This window comes from Paramacrobiotus metropolitanus, unplaced genomic scaffold (genome assembly GCF_019649055.1).
Source record: "Paramacrobiotus metropolitanus isolate TYO unplaced genomic scaffold, Prichtersi_v1.0 Parri_scaffold0000006, whole genome shotgun sequence".
Classification (NCBI taxonomy): domain Eukaryota; kingdom Metazoa; phylum Tardigrada; class Eutardigrada; order Parachela; family Macrobiotidae; genus Paramacrobiotus; species Paramacrobiotus metropolitanus.
Window position 1 is genome coordinate 954049 of NW_026570226.1, and position 24127 is coordinate 978175.

Here is a 24127-nt window from a genome sequence, read left to right on the forward strand (position 1 = left end):
TTATAAAATTATTTATTCGCACCTGTCACATTGCACTGTTTTTGAAATCTAAAAAAAACAAAAACTTCGCCCCCTGGGGGGCTCGAACCCCCGACATTCAGGTGTCTTATCGTTAAAAGCCTGACGCTCTACCGACTGAGCTAAAGGGGCTTGCTACAATATTTAGGTATTAGATTTCCCGCACTAGAAAGTCATAAAGTGACAGTAAGTCAGAGTAAGTGGCAGTGATGTGGTGTGCAATGAGAGCATAGTATTACCGTGCAGACGGATCGTTTGTGGCAATTTTTATCGTAAATTTACGTGAACAGCAGCACTGACATAACATACCGAGGCGGTGAGCATGCGACGGGCAGTGCTGGCAGTACTTTGTTCAGTGTGACTGCTGCTAAATTACGTGCAAATTTTAAATATTCAAAAATGTTCAACTTTGTTTATTCTTAAGCCAAAATTGTATCCATAGGCTTAAAAAATACATAATAATATATACCTTTTGGCAGCATGGATTTAGTTTTTTTATTTTGATTACAAAGTAATGATATGACTCTCCGCAGTTAACATAGTCTTCTATGGGAAAATGCATAAATCCAGCACCAGGTTTGCCATAGACGAGTATGTTAAATTCTTACGGTCATAACATTGCTTTGGCACACAAGCACACAAATACATTCTTACAACCAAAAAGTATGTATTATTACGTATTTTTTAAGCCTATGGATTCAATTTTGACTTGAGAATACAAAAAGTTGAGCATTTTTGAATATTTAAAATTTGCACGCAATTTGGCAGCAGTCACACTGAACAAAGTACTGCCAGCACTGCCCGTCGCATGCTCACCGCCTCGGTATGTTATGTCAGTGGTGCTGTTCACGTAAATTTACGATAAAAATTGCCACAAACGATCCGTCTGCACGGTAATACTATGCTCTCGTGCAATGTGCATGGAGAAGTTGCACTCGCATACGAATTTTGGACTTCTAAACATCTAAAGGCAACAAATTGGTGTGTTCAAATTCTTCTTAACTTCTTATATTATTGAATTATCGATTACAGGTTAGAAAATAGAAAGTTCTTTTTTTTAGCTTAAGAACCTTCTTGCAACCGCTTATCCACAGAGTGCGTAAGCACATTATCTTGCAATAATCATGGCAAGGAAACCGCAAAATTATGTTGCGAATATTCGGGCTCGTGGTGACAGGAACGAGATCAACACCGAGCAAAATGTTTTTGATGGTATGTCAAACTTCGTTTAAATGTGTTCTGCAGTGTTCTCATAAGGCTGCATGTAAATACAAGTAGTTGATGATAGTTTCAGTTCTTATTTTGGTTAACGATTTGCTTTTTCGGGGGCTTGTATTATGCATCAGTAGGTAATCTCTGTCACACTCTTGAGTCCTGAGAATTGATACTTGCTCACGATCAGTGATCAGTAGTATTACCGATTACGTGATATGTTTTAGTACAGTGCTCATTAGTGTTTTTATCGTTGTGCACAAAGGAATAAAAGGCATTTGACACGTGTTTGGTGTTTGTGTTTCAGATCTTAAAGCATTCGAGAGTAGAATGATGGAGATCGTTGCATGCCCGCGCAGTACGACACGAAAATGGCAGAGTAAGTAATAAGTTATAAGTAAAAAAAATTCGACTTATCGTTATCAGATTTTTCTTGATTGGCACAAATTGTTTCCTGGCTTTTGTATATTAATATGAAATCAAAAAGACATTTATTTATTAAATGAGTTAAGTTATTGGACCTGCTGCAGTGCCTAAAATGAAATTAAAAAGATATTTTTTTATTAATATTAAATAAGTTAAGTTATTGGACATCTGCTCCGGTGCCTAAAATCATAGACTGCGTAAGGATTTTCAGTTCATGTTCACGCATAGACATTTTTCATCCGCGCAGACTGATTACAGATTTGGAATCAGTGAATTTTTCTGATCTGTATGCATATCTACCCCGACAAATACATGACATTCTTGAAAATGCCTGCGTAAAGGTTTAAAACTAGAAATTATTTTCGTATTTTTAGTGGTGCTAGCTTTGGCGTCGGTGTTTACTGTGATATCCACTGCACGATGGCTTCTGGATCCGTTGACACAGCAGGTTTCATTTTGGCAATCCCTACTGAACCATCCGGGATTCGTTTTATGTACACTGATTTTGACGATTCTTTTCCTTACTGGAATTCACCACCGTGTCGTAGCTTCATCTATGTAAGTTGCGCTTCCCTAATTTGCCCGTATAGACATTTCCGTAAGCAGTCGCTGGGCGTATTAATTTGCGGGATTTAATTTATTTGCTACAGTAGCACTTACCACTGACTGACTGACGGAAACCTCGTATCTCTGTGGTTTAGGTGTTCGTCCAAGTCGGTCGTCTATTTGTTATAAAGATGTTTTTTGTTTCAGAATATCCGCAAGGGTGAAAACTGTTCTTAAGGATTTTAATATGTCTTGTGATACGGTAATAATTAAAATTATTACGTCTACTCTATACTTGAAATTTTACATATATGATCTGATGCCAAATCATTGGTTGTTTGCAGAATGGCAAGTTAATTTTGAAGCCTCGCTCAGGAATCGCGTAATCTGAACTGTGGGAATCCGGGGATATTCATCTTGTCAGTTGTCACTTTTGTGCTTCTGCTACCTGAGTTTGTACAGAGTCTATGTTAATGTGGTAATGTGTTTTGGTGTAATTGTTTTGAACTCCTGATGTACATAGATAAATACATATTGTTACAGATAATAGTCTATACTCGCAAAAAGAGGAAAAAAGCTGATAATGGTGTGGCTGAGCTTTCTTCTGTGCGTGGAGGCAAAGTTTGCTGTCTTTAAAAGGTTGATGAGATTGATGAATAATAAGGACTGGGTGGAAATGTCTGTGAGGCTCACGATAAATTTTTAACAGTAACAGTACGCACCTTAAGTAATAATTATCGTTAATTTGCTATTATGATTGTAGTATCAGCACGGTCCGCGGTAGATACTAGATACATACTAGTACTTATTTGCCTTGTATCACCGGGGTATTTACGATTAGAAAAGCACAGCTAGGTACAATAACTTTTCTAATCTTAGGTACCCCAGTATCGCCTTACTTTGCCTTCGTCATGGACTCATGATAGAAGACGTGTATCATATTTATACCCACCGGCCACCGTAGTAAAATGCGTGTTGCGGGAAAACATTACCGGTCGTGGTCGGCCGTACTATTATTGCATCACGCAAGACTTGCGGTACTTATTAGCAGCATATTACGTATTAAAACTTATGCGCGAATAAGCGATACAATACAGCGCGCAATGTCGGCATTCGGCGGAAATGATTTTCATGAGCCACCGGCGCTGACCATGAGTACAGTACAGTACTCGTACTGACGATAACTATTGAGTTCAGTAGGTATAGCAGGTACATATACTTATCCTAGATATACATACTTTTTACTTACTCCATAATCTGCATTAATATCAATAATATTTCGAATGTCGAGCGTCACCGCGTTGACAGGCCAATTCTTACAGTTAGCCACAAAATCGCTTTGGCACTGAGGCTTTATTGTAAGTTGTTGAGTTTTAACAAGGTTCCAGCCTTCTAGGTTTACCGTTTATTGATAATTTCTGGATTGCTGATAACTGCCAATTTTTGCAGCGATTGAATAGGGTCGAAATATTTAGTTTCTTACTGTTCAATCTGCATGATTGTAATGCGTATATTTAACAAAGTGTGGATTTTGATGGTAAGTCAACAAACTGCAAACAGAAGCAGGGTATTTAGGAAAATGATAATCTTCATTTTTCGTTTATAGTAATAGCAGATTCATGGTTAAAATTAATGTTTCAAATATGCATATAAGCATATTAGTATCTGCAAAAATCATTGTACCGAGTATAATCAAATTTTTAATTTAATTGCGCACTTCCAGCTCCCTTTGCTCCTCGTAGTGACGATCGGCGAGTCGCGCACTCGCTGAGCGCGAGCGCCAGTGGCGTGCTGCGTACAATACTTACGTGCATAAGGATTCGTTGAAACCGATGTGAATGAGGTTATTTTATATGGCTCATGAATTTTGACTTTAAAAAGCGTTTCTGGAATTTAGTTATTATAGGTTGAAGTTTTGTTCTTCGGTCTTTTTCGTTCATTATAATGTGCTGATGCTTGCATGTTGATGTATCTATCTGTAAGCCCTAAAGTTAGAGCTGACTGTCGTGTTAGTTAGAGTCGTGTGCCCCCTACATAACGCCAACCTCGCCGTTTTCGTTTCGTTCGTTCTAAATCTTGCATGACACAGTATTAAACACAGGTACTGTAATACCACGGTCCCTCTAAGTACTTATACTTGTACTTTCTGTGGTAATACCGTACTGCTTTCGAAATATTCGCTGAAGTCAAAGAATTTCTGTTCAATTTTGCTGTTGTCTTTGGTCCTGTTATGTAAATAAGTAACAAAACGAACTGTAATCGTATAGCTGCTTTTATTAAGTACTTAAGCCTGGAATGACTTGTTAGCCTGCAGAAGCTCCGTTCGTCATCCACATTCCGTCGGGAAATTGGTCGCTTGGGATCCAGACCTGGACAGATTGTTCCTCCGACTTCCTTTCCTAATTGTTTTCATCGCTCCGTTAAATTGGACTTTATATGGTGAGTCCTGGTAGATTTCCGTTATATTAACTATCTACTATAGCTTATTTTTTGATATTGTGTATATGCAGCATCTATTGTTATGTTGGTATGGAGACAATTTCACTTCAATAATTCTTGTTATGATGTTATCTTAAAATTTATGGAATAAACTGTAAATCGTGTAATTTGGTTTCGTGATTTTGGTTGCAGTTTGTATTTTTGTCTGTGTTTTCATGGTTTTTATCGTGTTACCGTGAATTCGTTTTTCCAAATACTCCAAAACCTTGGTTTTGCAAGCAGGATATTATTCATCGTACATACTACCGACTACGTATACGAGTTCCCACGGTATGTTTTGCGGTCAGTCACCATCAGTGTTCATGTTAAATCAGTTAAATGTCTAAATTCCGATGTTGTAGACCGATTTACCGCGGCAAGTGCGAATATCATATTTTTTAACTGCGATCCGTGAAATTTAAATTTTTACTGAGGTTCAGGAAAGCTTGATATGCAGATGGAGCTATGTACTTTTTATTGTGATTCAAACGTTTTCAAATTTTTTTTTGTCTTTCAATGTAGGTTAATGAAGCAGTGATAATGCGTTATGGCTAGAATAGAGTTTTTGCAATATCGAATATTATTTATTTGAATTGACTGGTTACCGCAAACTTTTTTCCATGGAATCTTTTCGATGCTACAGTTTCCTGTAGTTTTTGTGCTGTTTTCCTGACTGTTAAATGGCCTGTTGTCGTCGTCGTCGCCGATGGTCGTTTATTGTTAGTTGCTATATTGAAATGACCCATATGTTTACTTTGTCTATATGCACGTTGTTTTTCTGTTTGCTTATCAAAAACGACGAAAACCGACGAACCTTGAAATGTATCCATAAATATAAACTTATGCGCGCGTCTCTATTTGATGCTTTAAGAGCGGCATAAGATAACAGACCAGCTATTATGACAATTGCCTTATGGAAAAAATGCTGCATCGCCGCTTTCAAGGTCGTCATTTAAAGTTGTTTCCTGCAATTTTGATTGCACTTTGTAAGTTACACAGTAGAATTATGTTTTTACTGGGGACACTCTGAGAAAGGTTTTCTCTCGTTTTCTGAATTGAAAATTATGAAGAACCTGGATACATTCGATGATGCAGAACGGTTGAAGTAATGCAGCCGAAGTAATTTTATTTTGATAATCACCATTTATACTCGTACATCAAGCATCTGATGGTTCTAATTTTTTAATTACAGGCTTATTTGTTACTGATTTTGGCTTATATTTTGTGAATTGTATACCGGAAAAGCAGAGTTAAAAAAATTTATCTGTTTATCGCTTACGGGTCTTATATCAGGTAAATGTAATCGCGTTGTTGAGGATAGCGTGTTTTGTTTGCGTTCACTAGAAGAAAGGATGAAAGAATACTGGTGCCGCAGACTCCTTCCTGTACGAAGATTTGCAATCGATACCTAATTAATACCTTGTATCGCTTACGAGGATTAGAAGAGTTGTAATGCTTTGCTCGGAAAGAGAGGTCTGGTAAAACTACGGTACGGTACACGAGAAACTGAAAAAGTATTAAGATTGGAGCCGTAGTGTGTTCATGCACATTGACTGTACAATTGTAATCCACTTCTCCTAAACAGTATTACTTCGTAATTTTTCCAGATGTCGGTTGTTTGTTGTAAGTCGATTCATGAATAATGATGGATTGATGTGCTGAGCTCATGATTAATCCGTTAAAATTTGATTAAGAGAGAATGTCGTCAAAAACCCATCGGAACTGAGCTTGAATCTGGTGCTTCTGATTGAAATTCAAAATTCAGTCACATCTTGAAAATCTGGTTGGTAATCATCGGCAGCTGTGCAATTACTTAACAAACTGCAAGGGTGCCGTATGTGCACTGTGCGGCGTGAGGTTCTTGCGCTTTACTAATACTGGCAAAATTTGATACATTCAGAGTTTTATGGCTCTCAGATTTACGTTTTATCAAAAGATTATGGATATGTTGTTATTTATGTTAAATGTGACATGCAGTGAGTTAACGTGTACCCACAGTCAAGCACACCTCTCCGGAGAGCGAAATCGATATAAATGGGATTATAACAGCAGTGTGTTAGTACTGGTACATTAGCGTACGTAATTTCAATTTAGAAATTCCAGGAAAGAATTACACCTGTCTTTTCACATTTTATTAAATTCATCGCCATTGATAGTTCATTTGGCGTTGGATTGTGCGGACGACTGTACTGCAGACACCGCGTTGCGATTTTTGTGTGCGATGTTTATTTGCAGACAAAATCAAGTCAGCCCGAAATGCGAATAACAACATCGTTTTTATATTCGTGTGATACGCTTGGCAGATAGACAATTGACCCTTTAAATGTAACTACATACGTTGTAGGACTCATAATTAATATGGTTTAAACCTTACATGCTTTTCTGATGATGTTTGCATTTTCGTCTTGCTGCGGTGCGCGGTCTTGCTGTTTCTGGAATGGATGATAGCACTTCAGCTACGGTATACCTGCATCGATTTCGTAATTGGAAAATTGATAATAATTCGCAGCATCAGTTGATTCAGTTCATATACTGCCGGCATTGTGAAAATGGGATAGTTGATTTGGTTTTCTGTGGTGAGGTCATACATTTTTAATTAACATACTGCGAAGAACGTTTAGCAACAAGTTAACGATAAGTCGATAAGCACCTTTAATTTGCTTTTACTTTCGATTGATTTTTGTGTCGTATGTTTGCTGTAGCTTTGTATGGGCAAACTGCAAACATTGTACGATTTCGATTTGTTGGGGGATCATTATGCTGTGCGAAAGCGAGTTCCATACCCAACGTGCGGGATCGTTGCGTTCACGATCCGTTGCAGCGGGAGTCTAATGTAGAGTGGATTCACAAGTGGTTGTACGTGATTTTTTGCTTGGCTGGTGATGACTACAGTCAAACATTGGTTTTAATTCCAAATTGCACTATTTTGTGTATGATTGTTCGAGTGGTCACATTTGAGACCAACGTACAGTAGCAACATCGTTCTCATGGATTTTCCTTGTCTTTCGCAGATGGTTGTATTGTTACTACTGTGCCGAACCAGCAGTAACGTCAATCGTAATGTCACAACGCAGAGCTGCACATAGTCGTTCGGTAGTAACACTGTGCAGCTGTGTGACAAATCTCTAAGGAGTACATCGAGCGAACGCTTGTCGCCGATTCCGAAGGGATTGTTCAGCTGTGATTAAGCGTTTGTCGAAACGAGAGGACAACTGCTCTTGCTATCATTTCTTCGGATATCAATCAGTCTGGATCTCTACAGTTGTATCCCAGTGTGGACTCCGTGACCTTATGCGGATAGCTTCCGGTGATGGGTTTCGGAACCTTTTTCCGTCGGCGTGCGCGATGGATAAAATATCTGTTGATCATACCAGCGGTGTATCTGTGTGTATTTATACTGATGAACAAGTCAGATGGCAGCAGCGGTGCTAGTGAAAGCCAAAGCAAAAACGGATTACCTGTGATAGAAGGTGTTGGCTATGGCATGCCACATGTTCCCAAACCTTCAAAACCCAGACAAATTTATCGAAGGTAAGCGTATGGTTTCCTTATTAATTTGTTCTGGTTTGATGAAGTTTGCATGCGCGTCGATTTATTGAGTAATTATTGATTGCGACGTTTACCTGCTCGCATAAATATTTTACGTTTCTTACCAAAATGGCACGTCGTCTTATCAATCAGCAAAAAGCAGAAAAAATGTATAAATTTTTAAAATTTGAGCTATTGCAAAAGAAATGTTATTTATTATAGCAGTAAATTTCTGGCGTGCTTTGGTGTGTGTACCCAGAAACTTCTGAGATTGGTAATTTTTACGGTTTTATGGAGTTTTTGTATGGTCGATTGTTACGGTTGGCTGATTTCCAGGAATGGGGAGAAAGAGAAAGAGGCGTCCGACAACGTGCTCGTGCCACCCGGCGTCAACACCGGTAACGATCCGAATGGTCCCGGCGAAATGGGCAAAGCTGTTAACATCAAGAAAGAAGAATTAGGACCCAAGGAAAAGACCAAATTTGATGACGGTTGGCAGAATAATGCCTTCAATCAGTATGCCAGTGATATGATTTCCGTTAAGCGATCTCTCCCGGATGTGCGTGATGAACGGTAAATTTGTAAGAGCTTACTGATGGCGATAAATACTAGAAGAACTTTGATGTATGTGCATCCTGCTGTTTAAAGCAGTAAGAAAAGGATATGCTTATTAATGAAATTAATCCCATGGTAGTAAAAATATTTTTGGCCAGGAAATAATATATAATTGTGATTTTAACTGGCCGTTTGAACTGAGCTTAGAATTAAAAATTTTTAAGTATTTGGGGGTTTTAAAGTATAAATGCAAAAGGTAGGAATGTCAAAAGTGCTGCTGTTTGTATACTTTTTAAACGGAATTATTTGGAAGTACGTGGTAAGTGCTTCTGCAGTTTCAGCCTGTTCGATGTGCTTGAAGTTCAAAACCAGGTCAGAGGCCCGGTTCTTGGTCGTACATAGACAGTGTGCATTGTCGATGCTCTGTGACTTGTGAAGTTCAAATCAATGGCACAATTACTGATCTCAAATTTCCGTGCTCATCTTTTGCTAATATGGTTGACAGAGAGCATTCCCAGTGATATGTGTCGAGAAAACCAGACAACTGTGTGTACAATGAATAGACTGGCTAATTTCCGGTCGGGTTATGTTTCAGATGTCGAGAGGAGGAAAGTGGCTACTTGAAGGACCTTCCGGATACGTCGGTTGTTGTCTGCTTTCATAACGGTAGGTGTTTATCTTTCTTAGTCCAGTTTCCCGACCATATCTTGCCTTTATTTTTTTACCGTTCTGTTCACTCATATAGAAGCGTGGAGTGTTCTTTTACGGACAGTACACAGTATTCTCGATCGATCGCCATCCCATTTGCTCAAAGAGATCGTTCTTGTCGATGATGATTCGGATATGGGTAAGTCAAACGGGAAAATCAAATAGCCAAGGATTAGCTAAATGCCCCTTATCGAAACAGCGAAAATAGCCACAAAAAAGCGAATTGCTATAATCGTTTAATGTACGATTAACTCTTCGTGGGAAATGACATTTAGAAGGTATTGATCATTTATTTCTGTTTGCGTTGTGTTGGCGCTTCTTGTGATGGTCTACATCAAGTCTGGAGTGATGGAAAACTTCGTAAATGCTTTTGTTTGTTATCGTAAAAACAGTATGGCTTCTATTTCGGATTGTAATAGCATTAATAACAACTATTGTTTTGTCGATTTAGACCACTTGAAGAAACCACTGGAGGAATATATGACCAAGTATCCCAAAGTTAAAATTATGCGCGCTCCAAAGCGCGTTGGGCTGATTCGCGCTCGGCTTCTGGGTGCCGAACAAGCACAAGGCGGTGTGATAACTTTCCTGGACTCGCACTGTGAATGCGCGCAGGGCTGGCTGGAGCCCCTACTGGATCGGATAGCACGCAACTGGACCACGGTCGTCTGCCCCGTTATTGACGTTATCGATGACGCCACCTTCGAGTATCATTACGGTCGGGCATCGGGCACGCAAGTTGGGGGATTTGATTGGAATCTGCAGTTCAACTGGTGAGTGTGAATCCGACCGGCTGCACTTCGGGGCTGTGACAGTAATGTCGCTGATTTCGCCAAGTGAGGAGATCCTTTTGCCAGCTGTAGGGAGTACGCAAGATGTTAGAAAATGAGTACAAAAGAGTTTGAATGTCGTTTAGCGACATGTTAGGATTCAGTGCAGAGGCATAAGTGGAGCAGCACAGATTCATTTGATTTTGATCGATAGAGTCAATAAATCACTAATGATGCGAATCTCATGGAACATGAATGTTTTATGCGATAACAAAAGTGGTAAATGTTTGGAAGTGGGCTGGTAGAATATGTCATGTTTGATAGGCTGCACTGAAGCCGTCAGTATTGGCAGGACCCGGTTTGGGGGCATTAGTTATGCCATGCTAATTAGTTTTCCGCCATCTCAAGTTCCCGACAAACAGTCTAACAGTTGGAGTAAAATTGGATTTTGAATTGCCTTGTTGGGTTGTTTGCCGAAGAGGGTGGGTAGGGTGTTGTTGAATTTATCCGAAGCTTGTGTTTAGCTGGTGGCAGTTCGATTTGCATAACTTTGATCGGAAGTAGTGTTTATTATTATTCCGTTCTCTCCAGTGTGTGAGTGCGCTGGCTTTTGATCTATTTTTCCCCTGTGTTAAGCCCGTAGTGGGAACGGTCTTGGAATGTGGTGTAATTGAAATTTACTTCGGACTTGTATCGTTTGCTCCTTGGTATTGAACGCAGCTCGGTTTACGTAAAGTTCGCACATTTGGGAAACTGTGTCAAGATTCTACCGGCGAGATTGACCTGTGAGGAGTTTTCCATATTTCGTAGCTGCTCTTGACTTTTGAGCATTGACTTCGCGAAAATTACAGTGATTAAACCAAAATATAAACAAAACCGATGTCAAGAGAGACGAAAATAGTAAAACAATGAGTAAGGGATACAGACGGTGCTAGTTATTTAGTACCTGCGATAATAAACGCCGTAAATGAATAGCTTACTGTACAGTTAATCGTTTTACAGAACAGGGACGAACTGCCTACACGTTTTATTAATCTCTGCATTTGGTTTATTGCAGGCACGGTATGTCCGTACTTTGTGTTATCATCACTTGGACCTGCAAAATTAGTTTGTTGTGCGTGTTAAGGTATTCCGGACAGGGAGAAGCAGCGCCGAAAGTACGATACCGATCCTGTCCAGTCACCCACCATGGCCGGAGGATTGTTTTCCATTGATAAGAAATTCTTCGAACGCGTTGGTACCTATGATGAAGGTTTTGATATTTGGGGTGGTGAAAATCTGGAGCTAAGCTTTAAGGTACGTATTGCTTTAATACACAGCACGGTTTTACTCTTTTGGCTAAATGCTAAATTTACTCAAAAAGTCATATACCGGACACGTATACCGCTTTACGAAAAGTCGTAGTATGATTAGTGTCATTAATAGTTGTTAGTTATAATTAACTGTTACAATCGAGAGTTTTGATAAAGATTTAAAATGGTTTTGATATGGTGAGTTTTTATAAAGATGGTGAGTTTTGACATATTTCAAAAGGGCTAAGGCGGTTGCATAGCTTGCATTATTTATTTAAGATCACACACCAAGACAGTGTCTTTGTTTCTGGCTCGTTTTTTAATTTATTTCGGTTTTCGTCTGTATTGTTATTGACTGAGATTGATTTTTATTGTTTTTACTTCTCACTAAACAGACATGGATGTGTGGCGGAACGCTTGAGATTATCCCCTGCTCCCATGTTGGCCATATATTTCGCAAACGATCTCCATATAAATGGCGGACCGGTGTCAACGTGCTGAAGCGTAACTCAATCCGTTTAGCGGAAGTCTGGCTTGACGAGTACAAGAAGTATTACTATCAAAGAATCAATAATGATATCGTAAGTGATTATTTGAAACAACATGCGCCGTGCGAATTAAATTGCATCTGCCGCCGTAGGGTGACTTTGGTGATGTGAGCAAGCGCAAAGACTTGCGAGATAACCTCCAGTGCCATTCCTTTGAGTGGTATCTGAAGAACATTTATCCGGAGCTATTTATTCCCGGTGAAGCTGTGGCTTCTGGCGAGGTGAGAAAACTGTTCAAGAAAATGTTCAATGTTATTTTCGGTGTACTGTGATATGTACAAATGGCGGGTTACTGGTGGCGTTTTTGTCATGACGCATGTGTTGGGCCGTATGAAAATGTTGCCGCTTTTGCGCTGCTTCTTAAATATTCCATGCTCCGGTGGCGGTTTCGTTTGGCTTGCTTCTGGCGCATGAATGCTTTTCATAAATTGGCGAATGCATAATAAAACAAATTTTTAGCGTGCGTTTTGTGCGTGCGACCTAGCGAAAATCGTTATGCGTAAGCAAGTTTTTTATTATGATATTTTCTGCCTTTTTGTTCCGTTTTAATTAATGTGAGTTGCGCCGTTATGCTGTAGTTTTGTAATGTTCACTTCCATTTTAAATTGAACGAGAAAATAACGCAAAATTTTGAATTAATCGAGATAGGTAATCAAAAATGTTTTCATTATCCTTTATCGTTACTCTGTTTTACACTGTTGCAGACATGCAGATAATCATATCGGTTATGTAAAAAATAGTGTGGTTGTTACCCACAGATATTTGACGATGAATTGTATGTTAATTATTTGGGTTATTGATACGCCTCGATTTCTGCCATAATATAACATAATAATTGGCATTTTTTGCTTGCTTCCTGTTGTTAAAATCGTTGTTTGCCACACAATGCTGCTTCACCTTCACTGAGGCGGCTTGTTGAAATATCGCTGTGTTTTGGGCTCGGGAATGCTGGACTCTGGGCATAATATCGCCTGTATGACCGTGAATTTTTTAACCCTATTCTTTTATAACCGATAAATGGCCGCTCGAGCTCTCTAACTGCCTAACAAAAAACGACATTCCACACGTGGTTGGTCCTCTCCGTAGGTGCGTAACCGGGGCGAAGGCGGCCGTTTCTGCCTTGACAGTGCGTCTAAGAAAAACGATTACCACAAACCCATTACGATGTATCCCTGCCATAATCAGGTAACTAAGATAATCTGAATCGTGTCCCTCTGTTGTTGTAGATTCGCAATAAAGGCGATGGAAATAAATTTTGCATGGATGCCAGTACCGATGATGTCACTGACCAGCCCGTGGTCATCATGTATCCGTGCCATCAGCTGGTCGTGTTATTTTATCCTGCCAGATAAGGAAGTTGTAAGGATTTTGTGCTTCATTGCGGCTTCTGTTTTCCAGGGCGGAAATCAGTATTGGAGTTTGTCCAAAGAAGGGGAAATACGTCGGGATGAGGCCTGTATCGATTTTGCTGGCAAAGACGTCGTGGTGTACCCTTGTCACGGTCAGGTAAGTTCAGTGCCTGAGCTCACTGTTCGCACCACAATGTTTGTTTTCTGGCATTTTGAGAAACGTATCCGCACAATATTGCGTCATCCATTTTATCTTGTGAAGCCACTTTTATTAAAGCACCGTTAATTCCCTTTTTTATACTCTACGGGTAGTAATTTTTCGCCACTTTTTTTGTGGTGCATTATTAATGCTTCGTTGACTTCCCATTAGTATCCTTTTCAGTGGTGTTTTTTACGTACTAGGCCGTTGTTTAAATTTCACACAACTGTAATAATTAAGCGAATACACGGGTACGTTACTTGGGCTAGTAGACCGTAGTCTTTCTACCTATCCGGGGGTCTGCTGACGACTACGGAGCGGAAAATAATTTTAATGTGTGCTTGTTTAATATCTGCAAAGCGCCGAACTTCCTTTTTAAAAATAACAATAACAGCGGTTCGGATTAGGCGGCTGTTGGGGTGCTGTGTAGTTTTATGGGATTTTCTAAAGCAAATATGTTTGACACTAAACTAGCATTCGTCAAGTTTTGTAGCTAATTGTAGTAATTTTTGTATATATCTTGCAGAAAGGAAACCAGCTGTGGAATTATAACCACGAAAGTGGCCGTATGTTCCATCCGACCAGCAATAAATGTATGGAAATGGCGTCGGATCATAAAACACTAAAGATGCTTGCGTGTGATGAGTCTAACGACCGGCAAAAGTGGAAATTTCAAGACTATGATGCTTCGAAGGCAATAAAGCACTAATTTTGCTCCAAAAAGCGCTTGTTTGTGGTTGGTTGTTGATTTGTTGACTGCATTAACATTTCCTGGGCTGGACTTCCCTCTCAGATTAATTCTGCGCGCTTCGGCCTCACTGACATTCCATTTTTGTGTGCCTTGGATCCCGGTTGAATTCCGGCGCAATATCTACCCCCAAAATGACCAGCTAGTTCGCCCGCCGAAACACAAGATTCCGACTCGTGATAATGTATTTGCAGTAATTATTACCAATTGTCTTTTCCTAGCAGCTTTAATCGGTTTCGGAAGCAGATGTTTTTGTTATTTGGGAAAACGTTTTTTTATTGTCGATATGAAAATTACGCCTGCGAGTATATAAATATTCAGGTTATTTCTCGGATTTCTTTATCACAGAGTAGCAACAATTAACAAAGATAAAAAACAGTATTTCGTTGATCATTTAAAGGAAGCGTTCGCATTAGTCCGGAAGAGAAAGACAACCATTTCAAATGGTTAGTACAGGTTGCGGAAGGTTACAAATTTGACTTCTTGAGTTTTGACTTCTTTTTGGGTTTGGGAGAAGCATCTTCGAGGTATTTCTTGAACTTCCATCGCTGTGCTTTGATGTTTTCATCGCATTCGGTTAAAGTAATGGTCATCGAATCCGGCACGATTTCCATACAGGTATCCGAGTTCGGATTACGTATTAGTCCAGTTTTTCGATCATGTACCCATTCCTGATTTCCTTTCTGCGTTCGAATGAAAAAGGAATCAGACAAGATTTCAAAGTTGAGAAAAGATTTATTCATCAAACCATAAATTATGGACGAAGTAAAACTGTTTTTGATTTTGATTGCCGGTGTGATAGAAAGTTTGTAGATATGTATTCGGTAGAAAATTAATGCTTTGTGTAATCTGCTTTACGAACAATTGTTGTTGCGCTTACTAAGCCATGGCAAGGTAAAATCCTGATTCTTTTTCGGGCCCAGTCCATGCAATTGTCGTCGCGGCGGATTTCGCTAGCGTTGGAGTATGTCCAGTACTGATTCCCGCCCTAAAGACATCATTTCCGATTGTTTGTTACTCTACCCGAGTCACAATAAAACATGATCGACTAATACGCAATAATAGTCAGATTGACGTGGTATATTTGTATTACCTGACCGTGGCAAGGATATACAGCCACTGATATGCTATGATTTGCTTCGGCAGCTTCCGTGTCGGCATCAGCGCAATATGCACCAGAAAGAGCCGCATTTCTGATCTGCAAAAATTACAAAGGGTAAATCTTTCGTTACTTCTGGTGCAACCTGTTACGTTTGCAATCGAATCGCAATTATATCCAAAACGAACCAAAGATCTGTATTGCCATGCACCTTAATTAAAAGGAAACAATATTCAAAATAAACAATGTTGAAAGTGAAAACAATTCTAATACAAGATAATATAATTATTACAGTAAGTCTTATGTACCGCAGTCAATATTTGAAAAATTGACGATAAATTGACATAAATCACGGGACCAATTCAAAATAAACAATTGTAAACTTTTAATTTATTTTCTACCGCGGTCGTTGTTATGCAGTGTTAGCATTAATGATTCCCGCAGTGCAATTACCTCGCCGGAAGCAATGGCCTTTCCCGGAATAAACTGCTCAGGATAAACATTTTCCAAGTACCATTCAAAGCTTTTACATTTCAGACGTTCCCGTATGGCCAGCCGTTCCGAAACATCTCCGAAATCTCCTAATTCATTGTTGATCCTTTCGTAATAATACTGCTTGTAGTCATCCATCCAGGCTTCTGCTAAGCGGACAAGATTTTTCTTGAGGACATCTTTGCCGGTACGCCACTTATACGGCGACTTATCCCGGAACACATGCCCGACACGAGAACACGGAATCATCTCCACCTTGCCGCCGCACATCCATGTCTATTAAATTGCTCAGTTAGCTGCTAATTTGTGTTGTACACGAATCATCAGTGCATTGTTGTGGTTTTAACAAAATTATTATTAAGTAGTAACTGCTCGTGCACGTACCGCACGAGACATAATACCAGGTATATATATATAATATTAATCATTAACTTGACGTTTCTGCTTTCTGTACAAAGATGCTAAGATACAACAGTTAGCAGGCTTGTAAAAATTTTTTATTATATTTTCTGGAAGAAGCTAGAACCAGTGCTTACTTTAAAACTGATTTCCAGATTTTCGCCACCCCATATGTCAAAATCCGGATCATAGGTGCCAAGCTTCTCGAAGAAATCCCGATCAATGGAGAATAATCCACCCGCCATGGTCGGCGATGGAACCGGGTCCGTAGTGTGCTTACGGGTTTTCTCGATGCGCTGAGGAATTGTGTGCCAGCTGAACTGTAATCCCCAGTCAAAGCCGCCAACTTGTGTCCCGGCATCGGGATCATTTTTGTAGGAAAACGTCTTATCACTGATTATATCGATTACCGGCCAAACGACATTGGTGGCGTCACGTGCGATGCGGTCCAGCAGCGGCTCCAACCAACCTGTATGATCAATTATTTCAATAATTATTACTACTTTTTTAAGGGTCAATACATAATCTTTTGCATTATTAAAATCACGCCAAATTTTCGTTGAGCAAATATTATCCACCTTCAGTGCATTCGATATGGGAATCCAGGAACGTCAGAGCGCTTCCGGTAGCCTGTTTGTATCCCAACAAACGTGCCTTAATCAATCCCACTCGCTCCGGAGATCGGATGATTTTTACTTTAGGATACTTTGCAAAATAATTGTCCAATTGCTCTTTTAAGTGTGCTGAAAAATATATCACACTGACACAGTCCGCGTAACAAATACTTCAAGTGCACAAAAAAGGAAACCAATTGGGCGCATCATTGCCGTTACAATAAATAGAAAGAAAAAATTGCCGTTACAATAGAGAAAGTAGAAAAAATAGAAAAAATTGCCGTTACAATAGAAAAATTGCCGTTACAATAATTATACTAGTATATCGGATGCACATTAAATTAGCAGACGATTTTGAACAGATCAGAAATTAAAGTATTGTAACAAAAAGAAGTACAGTACGTAGACTTTATCGACACTTTATTTTGTCGTGTTTGTAGGCAAGTTTACTTATAGTGCAAAGAACGCAATTAGATATACTTAACAAAACACCAACGAATGACTCATATCAACGAAGGCTATGTATCGGTAAACCATAATTATATCAATCACACCATTTGCATGCAAACCTTCAACATGTCATTCTTTAAAAAAATTATACGAAAAAACGAGGAAATTAGCGTCGCATACCTAAGTCCGATGCATCATCGATCAAAATGATTTCTTTGAGTAAATGTGCGGGGGATCGATCAAGGATACTGTGGACAGTCCGCAATAGTGTACTCCATGCTTCATTATGAAAGCAAACTATCACACTGGTTGTCGGCAAGTTCGTCAAATATTTGGCATCCTTACATCTGGAGCAAACAGCGCCGATCACTGCCATGGTTGTACGGTGGTGACCATACACGTAGCGTCTTTTGTGCTACATCCCTAGTTTTTTGTTACCGGAAATCCTCTATGCGCGCACCACTGTTGACAAATTTTCTTGTATCGCTTAGAGAGAAATTTTATATCATTTCCGGGCTTTCGTATACTAACACTACTTTAGCGTATGTTCTTACTTTTTTTGGGAAATGGAACAATGGAAAACATTTTAACAACATCGACGACACAGGAAGAAAGGCCACTGAGTAGTCAAGAAATTTAAAACTGCTATCAAACATAACGTGCAAATCAATACTGGTCACCAAAAAAATTTAAGAAACTGAAAATCGCGGAAAAAAGATGTTTAACAATTTTTGAATCTGCATTACTTGACAATTCTCAAAATGCTTTAAGTATTGCACTAGCTTTGTAACATTATGCGATGCCGGTGCATATGAGCGCCTTTCAAAAAACTAAGATTAATAATCTGGAGTGTGGAGCCGGTTGCCAATCGACTTAGTGGCTTACTAACTACTGTACCAAGTTGAAGGCTGATTCAGGAGATTCGCAAAACAGAGCCCCAAGAATTCGTTCATTGTACAAATTGACAATAAAAACTGTAATTTTAAGCAAAACTTTGAATATTGAGATATCCAGATCGGACCCGCTTTCTAGCTTGATGCAAAAGCGCGTAACAGTTTTTGGGCAAAAATATCACTGTATTTGTGGAAAATGCAAGATGCACCACCGGTAACGCATATTTCTGACAATAACTGTTCATAATTCAGCGTTAATTAGCTAAGCATAGCGCACTCACGTCTGAGGTCGCATATCCGGCAGCGATCGTTTGACCGAGATCATGTCCGACGCATACTGATTAAAGGAATTCTTTTTAAATCCCTGATCATACAGTAGCTGCTCTTCCGCTCCCAACTGCTCCCGCTTAATGACCACCGGTTCACCCATCTCGCCCGGTCCAACATGTCGCTCGGGCAGTTTGTCCACATCCACATGGACAGGGGCTTGCAGTACTTTCCGTTCCGCACTCTCCGGTGCGTCCAGCGGGGATTTCTCCACGGGTAGCGGTGTGGATACATACGGGGTATTTTTCCACAATAAGGCATAAAAACACAGGACAAATAAACACACCACAACGCCGTATTTTACCGCCAATCCCGGTGATATTCTTAGACGAACACGGCGCAGATTGCGGGTGATTTTTTGGTAGAAATGTCCCATCGTGTATATAATATTGTTGATTGGTGGTGGATGAGGTTAAATATTAAATCAACAAAATTCCCATCTGGTGGCGGATAGTGTAAATGCCGAGAGTGTACTCTTCATAATGGTGTCAACAGAACCGAAAGTAACCGAAAAACACCACTTTGCAGTTTCCGATATTCGGATTTACACATATGTACACATGAACGTCGCTGTACAGAGTATATGGAACATATCTATATGTACGAGCGTGTATCAAATTTGCAAATGTAGCCGGATAAATCAATCGGTCGCTGTTGTCCAAAAGGAGACAGTATAAATCAAATGTTAGTGCTATTTTACCTTATATCCCATTTGTAGCCAGTTAATTTGATTGGTATCTCTCTCTTTTAACGCTGAAATACTGCTCTCTTCATAAATGATATGGGTACAAATGCGTACAAAGTGTGATGGCAATCGGAAATACAAAGTGCGCTGGCAAAAGATGTGCCATACTGTTTCCGCATGCGCGTGCTTAATGTTCACCTAAAACACTGCATGAAAACCGGGCTCGAGAAAGATGAAGCTCAAACAACCATCCAATATGTTCAATAATAATGTACACCTGATTGACAAAGTACCCTGTGTATGTATTTGGAATTAGTCAAACGATTTAAGCCAAATGCCAGGCGTACTGACGGAAAATATAAGTAATCTGCAAAAGTCTTTGTCGAAACCGGTTTCTTAAGGCATGGATGACCGTCACTGAGCTGTTTGTACAGGTTTTATGCCTTTTACCGCCAAACCAGCTGTACGGAAAAAATCGAAATGCTTAATTTAATGTCGCAGTGTATCGTAATATTACGTATTTCTAATAAATCTCGGCCAATGACATCGCTTGATTCGGCTTGTGCTGATTGTTCGTGTTTCATCGCTCAACTGGGAGGATAATCGTACCGGGATTTCTGTAGCGATAGTGAGCCAATTAGAATTCGCTCTATAATTAGGATTGCATGTGTCGAGTCCGGTGGGAATACGCTTAATTGCTTTTTGACAGGAAGGGCATCGTGATTGGGCAGTAATTCAGCGCCCATGGAGAATTATCCCAGAAATCACCGCTAGTGACTTCCGCTGTCTTATTGCACTTCCGAAGAGTGCTGATGAGTGATATCATGTGGTTTTTTTAAACATATGTCGTTATCGTCTTGCATAATACCGTGTTTACGTTGTGTGTTGTGTTGATGTGCGTGGGATGCTAAAGATAAGGAAAAACTTGACCTACTGTACTAACTGTGGCGTTTTTGTATACAAATATACACATCAGATTTTTTCCAGATTATTATTTAGCCTTTGACCTGATTTCGGTACAATGGCGTTCGCTGCTAATGAAGCGAAATAGTCGTTGTGGAAAATATGGATTTTCTCGCAGAACTGGTGTGAGCAGAAGAAAGCTAGAGAAACAGTCACTGCAAGATTTTCATTAATGTTTATTACTATTTTTAAAAATATTTTACAAAAGTGCAAGTTGATTTGAAATATGAATTTCCCAGCGTACAAATTTATTCTCCTTGAACGGACACATTCTTCTATCACAGTCAGTTAATTAATGATTTAGCCGCATCATCCCAAAACTAGTGTGTACCGGCAACTTAGCCGGCGTAAATCAATGGTTCAGCACCAGTGCTGTTAGAACTTAATGTGTCGTTCAAGTAATTAGCGAATATCCATCTCTGTTCCGGTAAAGATGGATCGCACGGAGCGGTTCTGATACTTAGCGGTTCTATATCCAATTCCAAGCAAGTATTGGACGGAGGATTGAAAATTGCTCCTGTGTTACGATCGTGCACCCAGTGCTGATTTCCGCGCTAAAATAAAAATAAATTCGTTTTTCCTTTTTGGTACAATACTCAGGAGTCAGGACGGCCATAAATTACATCTTCTATAAATAAATATAAATAAGCTTCTATATTTAATATATAAGTAATCGTTTACCACCACAGGTTCACAGCGGCATAGTCAAATACGTCATAAATGGGTAAATGGGTATTTACCGATCCATGGCACGGGTATAATTTGACCCGGTTTCCAGAAAAATCAAGGCAATTGTCATCGCGGCGAATTTCGCTGTCGTTAGAATAGCTGAAATATTGGTTTCCACCCTAATAATTGGTAGAAACAGAATTGTACTTAATGAACGGTAATTGTGCGGAAGATATGGGGGGTTGTACTTGTCCGTGACATGGCCAAACATCGATGGTTAAATTGGTTGATTTTTGATTTTCATGATCTTCCATGGCATCCATGCAGTATTTGCCAGCATCCGCTTCGTTTCTCACCTTCAAATTAAAGTCACCTTTATATAACATAACTGCCCGAATTTTTAGTGTACCTTTTTTTGTCATAGGTTAACCATTACATTGGTCTGCTGTGTGTTAATCTGCATATTGCAGTTGCACTGACCTCGCCCCATGCCGGTACTTTGTCCGGAATAAACAGTCCGGGAAAAATATTTTTGATATACCAGTCAAACGAGGAGCAATTCAATCGCTTGCGTAGTGCAATTCTTTCGCTAACATCACCGAAATCACCCAGGTCGTCTGAAATGCGGGTGTAGTAGTACTTTTTATAGTCATCCATCCAAACTTCAGCAAGGCGCACTAAATTCTTTTTCAATGCATCTTTTCCTTCGCGCCATTTATAGGGAGATTTTTCACGGAAAATGTGACCGACACGTGAACACGGGATCATTTCCAATTGTCCACCACACATCCAAGTCTTTTACGACAAAAAATGCGAATCAATAAGTAAATAAGATAAATTAGAAAATTCGGCTAATTGACGGATATTTTTACCAACAACGTTCCAAACATGCTATATAAACCAAAACAGTAACGTTCTCGATTCTGTTTGGTTGTACCTTGAAGCTAAGTTCCAGATTTTCTCCACCCCATATATCGAAATCGGGATCATAGGTACCCAGATGTTCGAAGTACGCACGATCAATGGCGAATAATCCACCGGCCATCGTGGGCGACCGCACAGGGGCGAAAGGATGAGCGCGTGTTTTGTTGTCGGCTTCCGGAATGCGATGCCAATTAAACTGCAACCCCCAGTCAAATCCTCCCACATTCAGATTGTTCACCAGATCGCCGTGGGTGTACTCCAGAGTTTTCAGACTGATCACATCAATGACCGGCCACACCACGTTTTTCGGGTCTTCTGCGATCCGGTCCAGTAGTGGTTCCACCCAGCCTGCAAATTAGCAAAAACATGACATATGCTGGATTTTCTTTCGTCAACTGCCAAATCGTATCAGCAAGATTGTGCCGGTACACAATAGCTTAAACAACCAAAAATTTGATGGCCACATGACGAATTAATCGTACGTACTGTTCGATGCATTTCTGTATACGTTAAGTTGCCCTTTTCATAAAACACGAAAATTACAGGAATAAAAGCAAAATTCACAAGTGTACTGAAATCCAGAATCGAAGTCTGGGAGGTTAAAAGTATTTGCATAGGTGACCATACCTTTTGTGCACTCGATATGCGAATCCAGAAAGGTCGCCACTTTGCCGGTGGAGATTTTGAATCCCATCAGACGTGCTGTGATTAAGCCCACCCGTGTCTTCGCACGAAGAAGTTTAACTTTACTAAACTTGGCAATGTACTTGTCCAGTTTTTCTTTTAGATGGGCTGTACGTGTAAACCAGAAACAATTAAGTCACAAAATTCTGTATTTCATACACATGGCCGATATCTCCTTGTTAAACCGGCACACTTACGCAAAGTAGACGCATCGTCCACGAGAATAATTTCCTTTAAAAGATGGGATGGTGTCCGATCCAGAATACTGTGGACACTACGGATGAGCGTACTCCAAGCTGAAAACGTCAAAATCATTCAAGCTACACAAAATATTCTGCCATTATATGTCGGTTACTGAATTAACGATAAGTACTACAAAAATAAAGTAAACCTGCACCTTCGTTGTGGAAACACACAATAACGCTGGTATCGGGCAGTTCCTTTCGGTATTTTATCGTCTTACATCTGAAAAAACGTAACAGTAGAAGCAACTGAGAAAATTCTGTGCATACGTAGCTACTAAAAACGCTATCATAAAAATTTTTGTTTAGGTTGGATCGTTTGCAGTACGTACCTGAGTTGTTTTTTATATTTGTTAAGCTTCTGTATGCATGCCGTTCATTTTGGATTACTAGTTAGGAGTACTGTTTATGCAATATAAAACACCAGTTGTAAAATATTGAAAATATTGTTGATCAACAAGCGTTGCACAATTTTAGCAAATACTGTTAACTCCCAAATAGGTGCATGGGCCTATTAGGAAATTATTAACGAACAGGACCATTACGACACAGCAACAGGTATCTTGTCACTCACATTTCCGATCGCATATCCGGCAGCGTTCGTTTAACGGAGATCATATCACTGGCATACTGATTGAATGAATTGCGCTCAAAGCCCGCTTCGAAAATCTCCCGCTCTTCCTTTCCCAGCATCTCCGCCGTAATATTCACCGCTTTCCCCATTTCACCCGGTCCCTCGCGGGGCTTAACATTTTTCTCAATGTCCGGCGCATTCAACACTTTGCCCGCAGTATCTTCTTCGACAGCAACGTTTCTCTCCACACGCGGCACCACTTTCTGAGCAATTGTATCCACATTCTGGAGGAGGTCAAAGGATGACAGTGCCGACAAGCCGATGAGGATGACCAGTACGGTTAATAGGAGGCCGTACTTTAGGACACTGCCGGAGCGCAAACGGCGCTGGATTCGGCTCCAACCATGACGTACCGAGCGAACCATTCCGTCTGGTTGGAATTGTCGGCCATAACTGGAACGCGTGGTGCATTTTCGCGTCAAAGAATTATGCTTTCCATAACTGTGTCACCAAGTCGTAACGCATGCTGCTTGACGCCTTCGGCAAATACGTTTAATTTATCTAACGGTATTCGTTGGAATCACCTGCTGCCGCTCAGAGCAAAAAAGTTGCCGTTCTCCGCGTTACCGCACAACTGGTACTCATATCATTCCGATGCATTCGTATGTACCGGTACTCATATGTTTCTCTCTGGCCGGTGCAATATTGCAAAACCTGTGCTAATACCGTAAACGA

The 24127-nt window shown here is 40.0% G+C and overlaps 3 protein-coding genes and 1 non-coding gene across 4 annotated transcripts; 2 read left to right on the top strand and 2 right to left on the bottom strand.

Moving 5' to 3' along the window:
• Positions 1–67: 67 nt before the first annotated feature.
• On the bottom strand, positions 68–150 carry Trnak-uuu (transfer RNA lysine (anticodon UUU)). The gene is given in 2 exon segments: positions 68–103; positions 114–150. It is a non-coding gene; the product is annotated as a tRNA-Lys (tRNA).
• A 740-nt stretch (positions 151–890) lies between these two features.
• On the top strand, positions 891–2786 carry LOC129581912 (nuclear envelope phosphatase-regulatory subunit 1-like). The gene is made up of 6 exons (XM_055473210.1): positions 891–999; positions 1080–1230; positions 1538–1609; positions 2031–2214; positions 2410–2464; positions 2547–2786. The coding sequence occupies exons 2-6, from the start codon at positions 1143–1145 to the stop codon at positions 2586–2588; spliced, it is 441 nt and encodes a 146-aa protein (XP_055329185.1). The 5' UTR covers positions 891–999; positions 1080–1142; the 3' UTR covers positions 2589–2786.
• A 780-nt stretch (positions 2787–3566) lies between these two features.
• On the top strand, positions 3567–14702 carry LOC129581740 (polypeptide N-acetylgalactosaminyltransferase 5-like). The gene is made up of 15 exons (XM_055472959.1): positions 3567–3739; positions 4510–4641; positions 7692–8211; positions 8545–8781; positions 9359–9429; positions 9509–9610; positions 9923–10244; positions 11299–11303; positions 11368–11537; positions 11929–12114; positions 12174–12302; positions 13168–13266; positions 13308–13406; positions 13480–13587; positions 14156–14702. Exons 3-15 carry the CDS (start codon positions 7991–7993, stop codon positions 14336–14338), a joined length of 1932 nt encoding a protein of 643 aa, XP_055328934.1. The 5' UTR covers positions 3567–3739; positions 4510–4641; positions 7692–7990; the 3' UTR covers positions 14339–14702.
• Positions 14627–23887, bottom strand: LOC129581693 (uncharacterized). Its single transcript, XM_055472905.1, has 17 exons — positions 23393–23887; positions 22974–23041; positions 22774–22872; positions 22520–22684; positions 21906–22240; positions 21449–21763; positions 21217–21324; positions 21040–21147; positions 20641–20853; positions 18606–19057; positions 17612–17778; positions 16946–17110; positions 16505–16836; positions 15930–16244; positions 15471–15575; positions 15258–15365; positions 14627–15060 (listed from the first exon to the last, which is right to left on the bottom strand). Exons 1-17 carry the CDS (start codon positions 23815–23817, stop codon positions 14845–14847), a joined length of 3696 nt encoding a protein of 1231 aa, XP_055328880.1. The 5' UTR covers positions 23818–23887; the 3' UTR covers positions 14627–14844.
• Between the last annotated feature and the right edge of the window lie 240 nt (positions 23888–24127).

What these genes read in the sequence shown, in the direction of transcription:
- LOC129581693 (XM_055472905.1), bottom strand. Translation starts at nt 23,817, where the DNA reads ATGGTTCGCTCGGTACGTCATGGTTGGAGCCGAATCCAGCGCCGTTTG. An exon ending in CGATGATGCATCGGACTTAG is followed by an intron (nt 17,111 to 17,611) that starts GTATGCGACGCT and finishes TATATTTTTCAG; the next exon opens with CACACTTAAAAGAGCAATTG. An exon ending in TTTTACCTTGCCATGGCTTA is followed by an intron (nt 15,061 to 15,257) that starts GTAAGCGCAACA and finishes ATTCGAACGCAG; the next exon opens with AAAGGAAATCAGGAATGGGT.
- LOC129581740 (XM_055472959.1), top strand. Translation starts at nt 7,991, where the DNA reads ATGGGTTTCGGAACCTTTTTCCGTCGGCGTGCGCGATGGATAAAATAT. An exon ending in TGTTGTCTGCTTTCATAACG is followed by an intron (nt 9,430 to 9,508) that starts GTAGGTGTTTAT and finishes TCACTCATATAG; the next exon opens with AAGCGTGGAGTGTTCTTTTA. An exon ending in AAAGAATCAATAATGATATC is followed by an intron (nt 12,115 to 12,173) that starts GTAAGTGATTAT and finishes CTGCCGCCGTAG; the next exon opens with GGTGACTTTGGTGATGTGAG.
- LOC129581912 (XM_055473210.1), top strand. Translation starts at nt 1,143, where the DNA reads ATGGCAAGGAAACCGCAAAATTATGTTGCGAATATTCGGGCTCGTGGT. An exon ending in TACGACACGAAAATGGCAGA is followed by an intron (nt 1,610 to 2,030) that starts GTAAGTAATAAG and finishes TCGTATTTTTAG; the next exon opens with TGGTGCTAGCTTTGGCGTCG. An exon ending in CGTGTCGTAGCTTCATCTAT is followed by an intron (nt 2,215 to 2,409) that starts GTAAGTTGCGCT and finishes TTTTTGTTTCAG; the next exon opens with AATATCCGCAAGGGTGAAAA.